Source organism: Mesocricetus auratus, unplaced genomic scaffold (genome assembly GCF_017639785.1).
Source record: "Mesocricetus auratus isolate SY011 unplaced genomic scaffold, BCM_Maur_2.0 Super-Scaffold_100676, whole genome shotgun sequence".
In the NCBI taxonomy this organism is placed as follows: Eukaryota; Metazoa; Chordata; class Mammalia; order Rodentia; family Cricetidae; genus Mesocricetus; species Mesocricetus auratus.
The window spans coordinates 70,394,552-70,409,040 of NW_024429266.1; the positions used below are offsets into that span (position 1 = coordinate 70,394,552).

At 45.5% G+C, this 14,489-nt stretch overlaps 1 protein-coding gene and 1 long non-coding RNA gene across 41 annotated transcripts in view; one reads left to right on the plus strand and one right to left on the minus strand.

The window, feature by feature from the left end:
• The window catches only part of Clasp1 (cytoplasmic linker associated protein 1), a 227,789-nt gene that overhangs the window by 134,106 nt on the left and 79,194 nt on the right, over window positions 1-14,489 (minus strand). For all 40 annotated transcript variants that reach the window (XM_040738743.1, XM_040738742.1, XM_040738752.1 and 37 more), the window contains 2 exons: window positions 13,481-13,556; window positions 8,041-8,138 (listed from right to left, as the gene is read on the minus strand). In XM_040738743.1, the coding sequence (XP_040594677.1) occupies window positions 8,041-8,138; window positions 13,481-13,556 (174 nt within the window). The remainder of the gene's footprint in view (window positions 1-8,040; window positions 8,139-13,480; window positions 13,557-14,489) is intronic.
• On the plus strand, window positions 1,112-13,280 carry LOC121137005. The gene is made up of 3 exons (XR_005874214.1): window positions 1,112-1,159; window positions 1,363-1,564; window positions 12,976-13,280. It is a non-coding gene; the product is annotated as an uncharacterized LOC121137005 (long non-coding RNA).

Consider the following 14,489-nt stretch of genomic DNA (forward strand, 5'->3'; position numbering starts at 1 on the left):
TTCTAAAAACAAATGTTGTGACTGAACATGCTTCAGCTTAAGAAATCTACACGGTACTTCTAATAACAGATTTCCCACCGTGGCATTTAAATGCAAGCAAAACTGCTGATGGGTCAAAACATTCCATCCCAGCTGACACCAAAACTGAGAAAGAAGACAGGCGATGTAACATTACCTAGAAGCAAAAGCACAGAGACTTCCCAAGAAAAAGAGCTGGCTCACTCTCTGCTGTGAGTCAAACACTGTTGCCCCAAAGCATAGCACTCTGCATTCGAGCAGCTGCCACCCCACTTCTGGGACCAGGCTAGTCACTAGCACTCTCTTGCCCTCCCATCCTGCCTTTGAAAGCTAGCCATTTTTATACATGTTTCCAGAATGGAAACTCCTTGGAGGCTGAAATAGGAGTCATGTTCTCTTGGTCACAACGCAGAGGGTGACCTGTGAGAGTCACATGGTACAGAGAGCTGGTACCTAGCCAGGTCTCTGCCTTCTCTCTGGAACACTAAATACATTCTGGTCTTGGTTTATTCATTACTCATCCATGCAACAAATACTCACATTTCCATTCCGTGCCTAGCTCAAAGCTAATTAGACACTGAATGGGAAGGTTGCTTCCCTCTGAAGCTTTAAGTTGAAGTAACAGGCAAGCCAAGAACACTACTGGCAGACAAAGGGATGAAACTGCCTTTTACAGTGCCTCACCCCTCCCATCCCACGGGAGAGATCAATAATCTCGTCAAGGCTCCCGAGTCCAGACACAGCTTCAGAATCCTTCCCAAATTTTCTCTAGAATACTACTACCCACAAATCAAAGTGGGGACTGAAATAAAAGTCCAACTGCTAGCTCAGGACCAGACATGAGTAACCCTTATGACTCACATTCAAATCCAGTGGTTACTAAAGATCCGGAAAGATGCCTAAATGTCAATTCCTGGGATGTTTCCATCACCTTCCCTTTTAAAGCAACAGAGATCTTGGATGGATGGACAAGCCCATAAATAGGCTCACTGTACAGGTTGCCCGGGTGTGCCCTGACTTGGGTACCACTTTATTGTGTCACAACCACACCCTCTGCCATGACAGGAACATGCCAGCAAGTTTACAAGTTAGGGCAGAGGCAGCCCTTTCATCTGGCTGTCTCTGAAGTTTCTGGAAGAAGGTAAGTATTACTTACATTCTTGAGAGAGTCCCAGTTACAAATAGCACTTGTGAAAACAGTATTGTAGGATCTCTCCAAGAGGTGAGGTCTACGCACTGTGGTAGCCTTAACCACGCCCTGAGGCCTCAACAAGCAGGCAGGAGAACATCCAAGAAACACCACTGTTCCTGGTTCCTGTCTTCACTTGGAATTCTCCCTGATAGGATGGCCTTTCCGTCACTGTCACATTCCGGGTTAACTAACTCCCTCATGGTAGTGCCCCCACCATGGCTGCTATCATGGCTACACCTCAGAGACCTGGCTATGGACAGCTGAACACCAACAAATCACTTCTTAGGCATGGAAATACAGGCTTTCGTCTGCTAGCTTCAAACACAGCAATTTAATTGGCACAAATATAAACAGGTGAGTCCCCGTTTTATATCCTAGTTTAATTCTGCTGTGGTGACAAGGCACCCTGACAAAAGGCAGCTCAGGAGAGAAGGGTTCATTCTAGCTCACAACACCAGGCTAGCGTCCATCACAGCAGGGACATCAGGGCAGCAGGAACTCCAAAGTCACACCCAGTCCAGACCAGAGAGAAGGCCACCCATGTACCTGCTTGCGCCCACCTAGCCTCTCCACTCCTACACAGCCCAGGGTCCCATGATTAGGGAACAGTGACATGCAGAGTGGGTTGTACTGTCCCACAAAAGTAAACTTAGGAAGAAATCCCCTCAGACAAGCTCACGGGCCAGCCCAATGTAGACAACCTCTCCCCAGGAGAGTCTAGGTGATGTCAAGTTGACAGTAAAGCTGACCTCACACCCTCTGAAGCTATCAATATCAAATGGATTTGTTTTTTAATCTTCAGATTGCAATTTGACATCTTGGGGCCTGGGACATGCCTCAGTGGTAAAGTACAGAGTACCACACATGTAGCCTTGAGTTAAACTCCCACTACCCTCAAAAAAGAAGGAATTAATTTCTTTATTAGTTTGACAAATCACCACTATCATTTTGCCTTAGTTTTTCTGAACCTAAAAAAAATTTACATTAAATTCAACCCAAATAGTTTATTGTAAAGTAAGATTTATATTTAAATCTTTGTTAGAAAATTTTAATAATGTAAAATATAAATTTTAAATCATCCTCAAGAAACAAATCAGTCAAACAAACACCAAGAGCTCAGCTTATGTCTCCCCTCCTGAATAAAGGTACCAAAGTGTTTAACATAGAGAGATGAAAATACATGCATTGGAGCCGTTGAGATGCTCGGCCAGTAAAAGTGCCTGCTGTCAAGTCTGACAACCCGGGTTTAACCCCGGGGACCATACGGTAAAAGAAGAGAACCAATCCCCACGGTCTGTCCACTGCATGCCACATGCATATGGTGCAATGTGTGCACATCCTCCACAGCTATCTACCTATAATCAATCAATCTATCTATCCATCTATCTATCCATCAATCTATCTACCTACCTATCTATCTATCCATCTATCTATCCATCAATCTATCTACCTACCTATCTATCTATCCATCTACAAACTACCTATCTACCTACCTATCAACCTATCTCTGCCACCCTCACATTCTCTCTCTCTCTCTCTCTCTCTCTCTCTCTCTCTCTCTCTCTCTCTCTCTCTCTCTCTCGTGTGTGTGTGTGTGTGTGTGTGTGTGTGTGTGTGTGTGTGTGTGTGTGTGTGTGTTTAAAGAAAAGAAGCATGCATTCGAAATCTCAACCTCAGCCAGGCAGGGTGGCCAAGCCTTTAATCCCAGCACTTGGAAGGCAGAGGCAGGTGGATCTCTAAGGTCAAGGCCAGCCTGGTCTACAGAGCAAGTGTTAGGACAGACTCCAAAGCTATACAGAGAAAACCTGTCTCAAAAAAAATATACAAAACAAAACAAAAAGTTGTACTAGGACTGAGGAGATGACTTGGTGGTTAAAGTGCCTGTCCCCTGCACAAGAACCAGAGTTCAAATCCCCAGAACTCGTGTACATGTAAGATGGTCCTCCTGTAATTCTGGTCTCAGAAAGCAGAGACAAGGGATCCCTAGTGCAAGCTCTGAGTTTGAGTGAGACACCTTGCCTCACTAAATAAGGCAGAAAAGTGACACATGGATGCTGACTAGTTTTATGTCAACTTGACACAAGCTAGAGTCATCTGAGAGGAGGGAGCCTCAACTGAGAAAATGTCTCATAAGATCCAGCTGTAGAGCATTTCTTAGTAACTAATGGGTGAAGGCCCAGCCCAAGGTGGGAGATTCCATAAGGTTCTATAAGAAAACAGATTGAACAAGCCACGAAGAGCAAGCTAGTAAACAGCCTTCCTCCATGATCTCTGCAGCAGCTCCTGCCTCCAGATTCCTGCCCTGCTTGAGTTCCTGTCCTGACTTCCTTCAGTGATGCATAGGGATGAGGAAGTGTAAACCAAATGAATCCTCTCCTCCCTCAAGGTGCTTTGTTGTGGTGTTTCATCACAGCAACAGCAAGAGTGATTAAGACAACATGTGTACGTGCACATGTACCCACACACATGAGCCCATACATGTACCAAAAAATGCACACCACACAAATGAACCCATCTATACACACATGCACAGTACACTCACAGTGTAAAGCATCAGCCACAGCCTCAGCTTGAGTCCACATAAAGTACAAGGACAGAGTCAAAAGTTCTCCTCTGACCTCTACACGTGTGCCATGGTATACACCACCAAAGACAGGCAAAATAAATGTAAATATTAAAGCACATTTACTCTCATCTGATTAGCTCATGTACATCTTGGCTCTGACTCTTATTACTATGTGATCTCTCAAAAGTCAGTTTGAGTCTCTGGGCCCCTTTAGTTTCTAGGGACATAAGGACAGGCTTAGGGAGTTGTGCCCATCTAAGATTGTCAAAATAATAGAAAGCCAACTATTAAACTGTATTTTAAAATTCTATCTCTAATAAGCCATTTCTAGCTCAAGTGTTCTTGGGACTAGTAAGGTGCTGTTTCTCTTGCATCAGTTCTAACACTGAAGTGACACCGTGGAACAGAACACTAACCTTTTGAGGATATGGTCCCCAAGGGGCTTTCTGATATTTATAGGCAGACACATACTAGAACAGCTTCATTCACTAACCCAAATGTCTAAGCACCTGCTGCACCAGGTGCTGGGTGTATATAAGATAGAGAACCTCAAAAATGATGACTATCTCAATATGAACATCTTGAAAGGTGTGGGACACTGTAGTGTTTTGAATAAGAATTGCCCCTCCAGGCTCGTATTTGGGTACTTGGTCCCCAGTTAGTGCAAGTGTTTGGAAAGGATTAGAACAGTGGTTCCTAACCTACCTCATGCTACAACCTTTTAATATAGTGCCTCACATTGTGGTGACCCCCCATCATAAAATTATTTTCACTGTTACTCCATAACTGTAATTTTGCTACTATTATGAATTGTAATGTAAACAGCTGTGCTTTCCAATGGTCTCAGGTGACCCCTGAGGAAGGCTCATTCAACCCCTAAAGGGGATGCAACAGAGGGCCTGAGAAACACTGGGTTAGCACTTGGAGGAGGTGTGTCACTGGGGATGGACTTGAGATTTCAAAAGCCAATGCCATTCCCAGTTAAATCTCTGTGAATGTGAGCTCTCTGCTACTGCTCCTGTGTCATGCCTTCCTGCCTGCTGCCATGCTCCCCCACGAGGATGGTCACCGACCACAGAACCCTCTGGACCCAAAAGCCCCAATTAAACGCTTTCTTTTATAAGTTGCTTTGCTCATCGTGGTGGCTTGAATGAAAATGACACCCGTAGGATGATAGGGAGTGAGGGGCACAATTGGGAGATGTAGCCTTGTTGGAGTAGGTGAGGCACTGTTAGAAAAAAGTGTGTCACTGGAGGTAGGCTGTTCAAGCCAGGCCCAATGTCACTCTCTTCCTGCTGCTCCAAATGTAGAACTCTCAGCTCCTTCCTCAGCACCATGTCTGTGTGTGCCACCATGCTTCCTGCTATGACGATAATGAACTAAACCTCTGAACTGTAAACCAGCCCCAAATAAACGTTTTCCTTTATAAGAGTTGCCATGGTCATGGTGTCTCTTCACAGAGATGGAAACTCTATCTAAGGCACTCATGATGTTCTGTCACAGCAATAGAAAAGTAACTAAAACAGCAAGAAGTTGGTAATAGGGAATGGGCCAGCACTGTGACAGTCCTGATCATGCTGGTTTTCTGTTTGTTTGTTGGGGGTGTGGGGAAGACTGTAGGACTTTGAACTAACAATGTGGTTGAATGCTGTAAGCAGAGCTTAGTGGGTCACTCTACTAAGAGCTTGGAAGGCAGTAGCGCTGAGAGCAATATGAACTATGGAGGCCTGGTTCAAGGCATTTCATATAATATCACTAGACACAATATTTCTGATATTTTGACAAAGAAAGTACTTTTTGCCCCTGTCCTAAAAATCTGTCTAAGGCTTAACTGAAGAGTTTTGGATTAATTTTGTTGGCAGAGAAGATTTCAAAACAGCCTAGCCGGGCGTTGGTGGCACGCGCCTTTAATCCCAGCACTCGGGAGGCAGAGGCAGGCGGATTTCTGTGAGTTCGAGACCAGCCTGGTCTACTGAGCGAGTTCCAGGACAGGGTACAAAACAATACAGAGAAACCCTGTCTTGAAAACCAAAAAAAAAAAAAAGACAGCCTAATGTTGACTCTGTTGGAGAGATCTTACACAGATCTACAATGAAAAAGACAAAAAACAAAAAGAAAAATGCAAAACACAGAGTTTGAAGAGAAAAAGAGCACCAGGAAATGTAATGTTAAAACCTTAGTTGGTGATGAAAAAGATAAGGAGAAATGGAATAAAGGGAATGAAGTCCTCAGGGTAAGACTCTGATCCTGAAACCTGTGGGAGAAAGAGCCTAAAGAATTATCTGTCTGTTCCTAAGGAACAACAACAAATCAAAACTTTATACAAATGTAATTCAAGGGGAACAGGCTCCATCCTAAGAACGCAGCAGAACCTCACAGCTTTGGTCACATGGATCTGGTGTTAGCCATGAAGGAGTTAAAGAGTCTTCCTCCATGGCTAAGGAAAGTCACTGAGGCCAGGCCTGTGGCAGCAGAGTCCCTACATGGAGGCCTAGAAAGGCGACTGTATGACTCTGTGGAAGTGAAGCATGGATTGTGTTGGAGACCTGAAGATGTTAGAGATGCCAGAGCCATGCCAAGGAGAGCTGCTAACAGGGAGTGGAACCAGCCCAAGAGAGAGAAAAGTGTTGCAGTCAGACAAGCTGGAAGGAGAAAGATACCTAAGCCTTTTGACATTAGAAGTAACCCTATAGGATTTAGAGTTTTCTCTCGTGGTTTTGTCTTGCTTTGGTCCAGCATTTCCTCACTGTGCCTCCTTCCCTCCCTTTTGGAATGGTAATGTATATTCTGGGCCATTATATGATAGAAGCATGTAAGGAGCTTTTTGGTTTTATAGGGGTTACAACTGAAAAACTGTCTTGAGTCCTAAAAACAGCTCACACTTTTAGACCACACGGAGCCTGTGAAAGACCATGTGGGCATTTGAAGTTGGATTAAATGCATTTTGCACTATGACATAGCCACACACCTATAGGGCCAGAGAATGTTATGTGGTGGTTTGAATAAGAATAGCATCTGGAAGCTCATATTTGAAAGCATGGTGCCCTGTTGTTTGGGAAGGATTACACAGTGTGGCCTTGGAGGACGTGTGTCACTCGGGGTGGGCTTGGACCTTTCCAAAGACTCACTCCATTCCGTGTGTGTGTGTGTGTGTGTGTGTGTGTGTGTGTGTGTGTGTGCGTGTGTGTGTGTGTGTGTGTGTGTGTAGCAATTCTCCATTGCTACTCCAGCACCATGCCTACCTACCTGCTGATCATGAGCTCTAATCCCTGGAACCATGAGCCCCAATAAAATGCTTTCTTTTACAAGCTGCCTTGGTCATGGCACTTTGTCACAACAATAGGAAAGCAACTTAGACAGGTGTGGAATGGGCCCAGATGTTGGCATGAGTCATTTGAGGTAGATGAGAGAGTTGGGATGTGTGAGTGGGGGAAGCTGTGAAAGCCCGAGATCAATCTTGGGTGCCAACCGCTTTTCTTTCTGAGATAATCTCGTTGGCCTAGCTCTTCAATTCAGCTAGGCTGGCTGATGAGGGAGCCCTAGGGATCATCTTGTCTCCGCCTCCCCAATGCTGAGACTATAAGCACATGCCACCGCATCCAACTTTTTAAAAGTGTGTTTTGACGCTCAAACCTAGGCACTCAGTCTTACAAGGCTGAGCTGTCTCCCAGCCCCAAGTCTTATTTTTGAAGGAATAAGATAAAAGGCTTCGCCGGGCGGTGGTGGCGCACGCCTTTAATCCCAGCACTCGGGAGGCAGAGGCAGGAGGATCTCTGTGAGTTCGAGGCCAGGCTGGACTGACAGCCTCCAAAACAATACAGAGAAACCCTGTCTCGTAAAAACCAAAAAAAAAAAAAAAAAAAAAAGATAAAAGGCTTCCAGTGATGTCTGGTGTGGACTGGAGAGGACTTCTAGCCATAAGTCTCATAGGCATGCATTCTTTAAATAAAATCGTCAGTCAGAAACAGGAGCATGAACCAACATGAAACCTGGAAAGGAGCAGGGGAGAGGGTATGGGAAGAGTACCCACAAACATACACAGAATAAATGTTTTAAAAATATTTTTTTTAAGGGTCATCAGGTAAAGGCACTTGCTGTTGAATCTGACAGGTTGATTCAATCCCCAGTGCTCATGTGGAGAGAACGAATTCCTGCGAGTTGTCCCCTGACCTCCACACACAGCATGGCACAAAGACCCCCATACACAGAGACACAGATAAATACATAGCTTTTTAAGTGGAAAACGGAGAACGTGAGCACTCACCGGGACTGTGGCAGCCCTTTCTTACTGAGGTCTGCCCTCACTCGTTCGCCTACGTGTCTGTAAATCTCCACCAGACTGTTTATTGCTGCGTCTCTAACCTAGACATAAAAGAAGAGATCTTACAGGTGCTTTGTGTCACTCCCCAGCTCCTCCAGATAATCTAACAGCCTATACGCCACCCCACTTTATCACCAGCCTGCCAGTGCATACAATCCCCATACATGCCAAACTAAGCACATTTGGATGTTTTCACTCCCATAAAACAATCCCAAATCATAGAAAATCCAAAGTATACAAAAAGTCCCCAGCTTTTTATATAGACCCAAGTCCTCCCTGTTCTTTATCATGTAATCAGGAAACCAGAAGTTTCAAGTAAAACATCAGATGTGTAGTGGTTTGAGTAAGACAATGGCCCAGTTAGTTGAACTGTTTGGGAAGAACTAAGAGGTATGGGCTTTTTGGAGGAAGTGTGTCACCATGGGCAGGCGGACAATTCAAAAGCCCACACAAGTCCCAGTTAGCTTGTGGAGCAACATGTGAGCTCTCAGCTCCAGCACCACAACTGCCTACCTGCTGCCATGCTCCCCGCCATGATGGTCATGGACTCTGTCTAACCTGTGGAACCTGTACTCCCTACAGAAACTTCCTTTTCTAAGTTGCCTTAGTCATAGTGTCTCTAGTAACTAAGACACTGTATAAGTAGATCATTCAAGGCATCAGCATTATGTGTAAGGAGATTAAAACAGGAAACAAAAATGATCTGCAATGGCCCTGCCCTCAAGGAATTTACGGTGCTAAAACGAAGAAACACTACATACAAATGTTACTTTTAACAGAAGAAGGCAGGATATGGTCAATGTTGTCCAAAACCAAAGATCATAGCAGAAAGGCTGGAGCAGGGTGTTGACCGTGTAGACACAGGATCCCTAGTGACTCTTAGAACCCATGTTAAAAAAAAAAAAAAAGCTAGATGGGCACACACTTATGATCCCTGCACCAAGAAAGCAGGGACAGATAGATCCTGGGGTTCAATGACCATCTAGCAAAGCCTACATACTGAATTCTAGAGCAGGGAGACTATCTCAAAAAACAACCTGGACTGTCCCTGAAGAATGATATCTATGTTGTCCTCTGGCCTCCACAAGCATATGTGCACCTTTGAACATGTGCATGCATGTGCCGAGGTGGGGGGGGAGAGAGAGAGAGAGAGAGAGAGAGAGAGAGAGAGAGAGAGAGAGAGAGAGAGAGAGAGAGAGAGAGAGAGAGAGAGAGAGAGAGAGAGATGGGGGGAGGAAGGAGTCATGTCAGTGCCAGGTGTCTTAGGTCCAGGAGTGCAGGTGGTCAGGTCCAAGTAAGACCCTGCTTTGCAAAGGCAGGAGGCACTTGTGCCACCAGCAACTGCAAGTTCATCATCTGGCCAGACACAAGGTCCTCCCTCCTACACAGGCAGTGAAATAAGGGGGACGGGGCAGGACGGATGAGCTTTCTTGGAGAAAGCTCAAGGAGTATACATTAAATATCAATGTATCGCTGCTAAATTTCTTTAGTATAAAAACAGCATATGTGATCATTGAGATGGCTCAGAGGACAGGTAACCAAACCATGTGGCAAAACATAGATTAATAAAAGCAGGTTAACTAAGTTATAAGAGATAATTGAGAAAAAGCCTAAGCTAAAGGCCAAGCTTCCATAATTAATAATAAGTCTCCTGGTCATTATTGGGGGGCTAGCGGTCCCACAAAGGAAAAGTCTGACAAGAAAGCTTACTACGATTCAGGAGAAAGGATGGGAAGGACATAAGCAACAGTTTCTGACCCTATTTGACTAGTGTCACATGACACATAATGCTATCCATAAACATTCTTGTTCTACTAAATCACAGGTCACTCACCTTGTCTCTTAGACCTCATGCTACATCCACCAAAACTCAAAATGCTGAATCCTTAAGCCCAAGGCCAGGGCCTCTAAGGAGGTATCAAGGTTTGGAGCTGGGGCTAGAGAGATGGTTAAAACCTGTACTGCTCTTGCAGAGGACCTGAGTTCAGTTCCCAACACCTGTGTCAACAGCTCACAGCTACCTGTAATCCCAGCACCATACACGCCAACAGCCTTATTTGAGTCCACAGGCACCTGTACTCACACATGCGCATACCCACATAAATGAAAGTTTAATCTGTTTGTAAAGTTTAGGCATGGAGCTCGATGGTAAAACAGGAGACGGCTGAGTTGACTGGCATGAGGGAAGCAGCGTGGTGCATGTATTCCTAAAAGACCCAGTGTGCACGTATGTTTCAGGAGTAGAGAGATCGCCCCAAAGGCAGATGTAAGGTCTGGGGCCAGATCTCAGGGTGGAAAGTTTGTCTCACACATGTGAGGCCCCAGCCTCAATCAATCTCTAGCACTGCCAAAGAAAACAAAGGCATCTGAAGGTAGATGTAGCTGTGGGAGTGTTCTCAGGGTTTAGCAGAGAATTCCCAGCTATAAACCCTGTCTACTACAGGGAACTAAAAGTCGCCCTCAAGTACCTGACTCATTTTTCACATGATGGGAAATGGAGATAAACAAAACATAAAAAGGTAGTAAGAATTTTCTTAAAGGCCTGTGGATCAAACCACTGTAACAGATCATGCCTGAGAGCCATATAGTACAAGTGCCTGCCAGATTCTGGGCAGGAAGAGGTAATTTGAAGTTTAATTTGTTAGCACATTTGACATTTTCCATTTTATTAAAACATTATTTCACTCACTTGCTTTATTTTTAATTTTATGTGTGGTTGTGTATCGACCTGCATGTATGCATATGTACTTTGTGTGTGCCTGGATTCCTTAGAGGCTACAAGAGGGCACAAATCACTCAGCACTAGAGTTATGGACAGTTTTGAACTGCCATATAAGTGTTGGGAATCGAACTCAGGTTCTTGGCAAGAGCAATAAGTGTTCCTAATTTTTATTTTTGAGACAAAGCTACACTATGCATGCAGTCTTGGTTGACCTAGAACTCACTATGTAGACCAGGCTGGCCTTAAACTCTGAGTTCCACCTGTCTCTGCCTCACAAGTGCTGAAACTCGGGATGTGCCACCGTACCTGGCACCTCCTAGTTTGTTTGTTTGTTTGCTTTAATGTACACAGTCTTTATAGCAGCTATTTAGAGCAGTTAGACACAGTCCTGCTTAAACACATTACTTTCACATTTAGGTTGCACTGCTACTCCTGTTGAGAACCCAGGAGTGCCTAACATTGAGTAATGAACACCGTCTTTTTGTACATGGATGTATGTGTGTTGTCTAACCAATGCTACCCTGAAAAACCCTGTCTCATTAAACAAACAAACAAACAGATAAATAAATCTCAAAAAAATAGATTACTGGCTGCAGCAGGTGTGGGATTTCTGCAAATGACAATGCCCACCTCAGACAAAGGAGACTTATAAGTTGGGTCCAACAATGATGTCAGAGACTTAAGAACAATCACCCTCCAAAGCATTTACAGAAAGACTCAAAAGCAAACACACACTACTGCCCTAACAGGGAGGCAGGCTCAAGACCAAGGTGGACACCACATGTCTTTACTCTGGGCTTTTCGTGTTGGTCCAGGTAGCTCAAAGTTTTGTATATTCTCTTCAGACTGATACTCAATGCCATCTCTAATATCGAATACGAAGACAACTGAGTTAATGCATTCAGAATGTGGGACTATGCTGACCATGTGATATTTAACCCAAGTTACTCCCAAATAAGGAGAACCTTGCCAGAACCCTAGAGATCTCACACATCAACGCGCCCTGACCTGGACAAGGGAGGCAAAATCAGGGAACAGTGCTACATAGGAACAGACGGCCCCCACCTTCCACAGTTCAGGGCAGATCTAGGTGCTGTGTGCTAGCTGCCTGCCAACTGAGCTTCCCCTGGCGGGAAACCCCACAAGTGGAAACCTGGGAAGAAGCAGAAGAGCTCTGAGGCTCAGCTGAACAGCTTTAAAGGGGGTAAGAATATCACCTCAGGGTTCTAAACCAGGATCTGAGCTTCTGAGTAGGGAGACGGGCTGTTGCTCCCACAGCGCACAGCAGAAGATCCTGGGCTGGTGAAGAGCTCCTCTCACATCTCTACTTTAAACATCAGGACTAGTGCACAGAGATGCCTCAACAGCTGCTGTGAGGAAGGATGATGCCCTGCAGAGTCCTGCCAGGTATCACTGTGCACCACACTGCGCGGTCAGTGTGGAGCGGCTCTCCTATCACGTGGAGGATGGTGTTCACGCCTGTCACAGAAAGGCACTGTGTGTGATATGCTTAATAACTGAGCTTCCCTTAGCATCTACCCCACCTAGTCTTGTGAGTCTGCCTTCCCTGTGAGCCTGCCTAGTGCTGTGAGACTGTCTTACTCTGTGAGTCTGCCTAGCCCTGTGGGACTGTCTTACTCTGTAAGCCTGCCTAGTGCTGTGCGACCAGCCCTGTGAGATTGTCTTATTCTGTGAGACTGTCTTGTTGGGGGAGATGTTTGGGCTTCTCCAGAAATCAGACAGCAGGCAGTGAGTGTTGAGTGCTGTCATGCTAGACGGTGTGTCTGGCCTGCTCTGTCTCACAACCAAAGTGTACTCTGTGCACACAGATCCACGATCACCCACAGGTCCACCATGAATACCCCATCATCTGCCTGTCCAGTGTAAGCAGCTTAATGACAGACAAATAGCCTCAAGCAGGTACCATGTAACGGCACTGACATCTATCTCTAAATGGGACTTCTATAAGGAACTTCTTCTGCAGAAAACAAAAGATGCAGAAACAAGGCCAAAGGCCTGAGAGAGAGAAAGAAAGGCAAAAGCACCGAAATTGTTCTAAAAAACTGCTGTGGCAATTTTAGGTTTTGTTTTGATTTCATTTTTTAGATTATTTTATGTATAAGAGTGTTTTACACTTATGTATATCTATGTTATAGGTGTGGTGAGTCACCATGAGGGCACTGAGAATTGAACCCAGTCTTCTGCAGGAACAACAAACACTCCTAGCCATCTCTCCAGCCCCTGTGGTCATTTATAGACTATAAAGTATGATTTGGTAGACAGAAACCTCTGTGATTTCTCAGCCCAACGTACAGGGTAGAGTGGCCACTACAATCGCTGTGATATTTTATAAATGCCAGTGGATAACTAATCTCCTAAATCAGAGTCAGAGCTCCCCAGAGGTTAAGTCTGCCCACCTGTGGCACACAGTATACCCAGCACATAGCACACACAGCACACACAGCGCACCCAGCACACACAGCACACACAGCGCACACAGCGCACCCAGCGCACCCAGCGCACCCAGCACACACAGCGCACACAGCGCACCCAGCGCACACAGCGCACCCAGCACACACAGCGCACCCAGAGCACACAGAGCACACAGCACACACAGCACACCAGAATGCACCCTCATGGGCTGCAGATCTTTCCACTCACCTGGCTGTTGGGATCTCCCAGTAGGTTACATATATGTGGCACGATCTTGCTTAGTGTTAGAGTCTGTGCCCCAGAGCTGCAAATGAAAGGCATGAGTGAGACCAAAGGGAAGAAAGAAGCCAATGCCCACACCCACCCTTCTCTGCCCTTCTCCACACCCAGGATTAGTCCCTCCCACCAAGGTTCCCTCCATTCTACTCGAAGTGGCTCCAAAGCACCGCAGAGCCCATTTGCAGAGCTCAGGCTCTTCCATGGCCTGGCCTTGAAGACTACACCGGGGTCTGCACCTTGCCGTTCTGCTTGCCTCAGACGCTCGCTCTGCTGTGTCAAGTCATATTCCCTGTTCTGCCAAACTCAGTGGACCCACCCAAACTCGCCAGGGTCATCTCTGGAGGGACTTTCAGACTGTTAATGTTGCTGGTGACAAGGTGGCCGCAACGCATCTGACCACGCACTGCTCTGCTGGGGAACTCCAAGGTTGTCACTTTTCTTTGAGGTTTAATTTTACTTTACGTATATGTGTGAAAGTCTGTCTATCTGTATGCATGCCAGAAGAGGATTCTGATCCCCTGAAATGACATCTATAGGCAGTTGTGAGCCACCTGATATGGATTCGGGGAACCAAACTCATTTCCTCTGGAAGAGAAGCAAGCACTCTTAATCATTTAACCATCTCTCCAGACCTTTCACCATTGCAATGCTGATGTCACAGACATCATTTGTGAATATGCTCTATAAAACAGCACAGACAACTCGGGAAATTACTCCAGCGGTTTCTTTTTAATAATTTATTTATTTTTACTTTATATACATTTGTGTTTTGCCAGCATGTATGTCTGTATGAGAGCATCAGACCCTGGAATGGGTGAGCTGCCATATGGGTGCTGGGAATTGAACCAGGTCCTCTGGAAGAGCAGCCGTGCTCTTAACCACTGAGCCATCTCTCCAGCCTCAGCAGTTTCTTTTAAAAAACTAAAAATGGGGTAGGGAGTAGAGGGGTGGCTCAGTG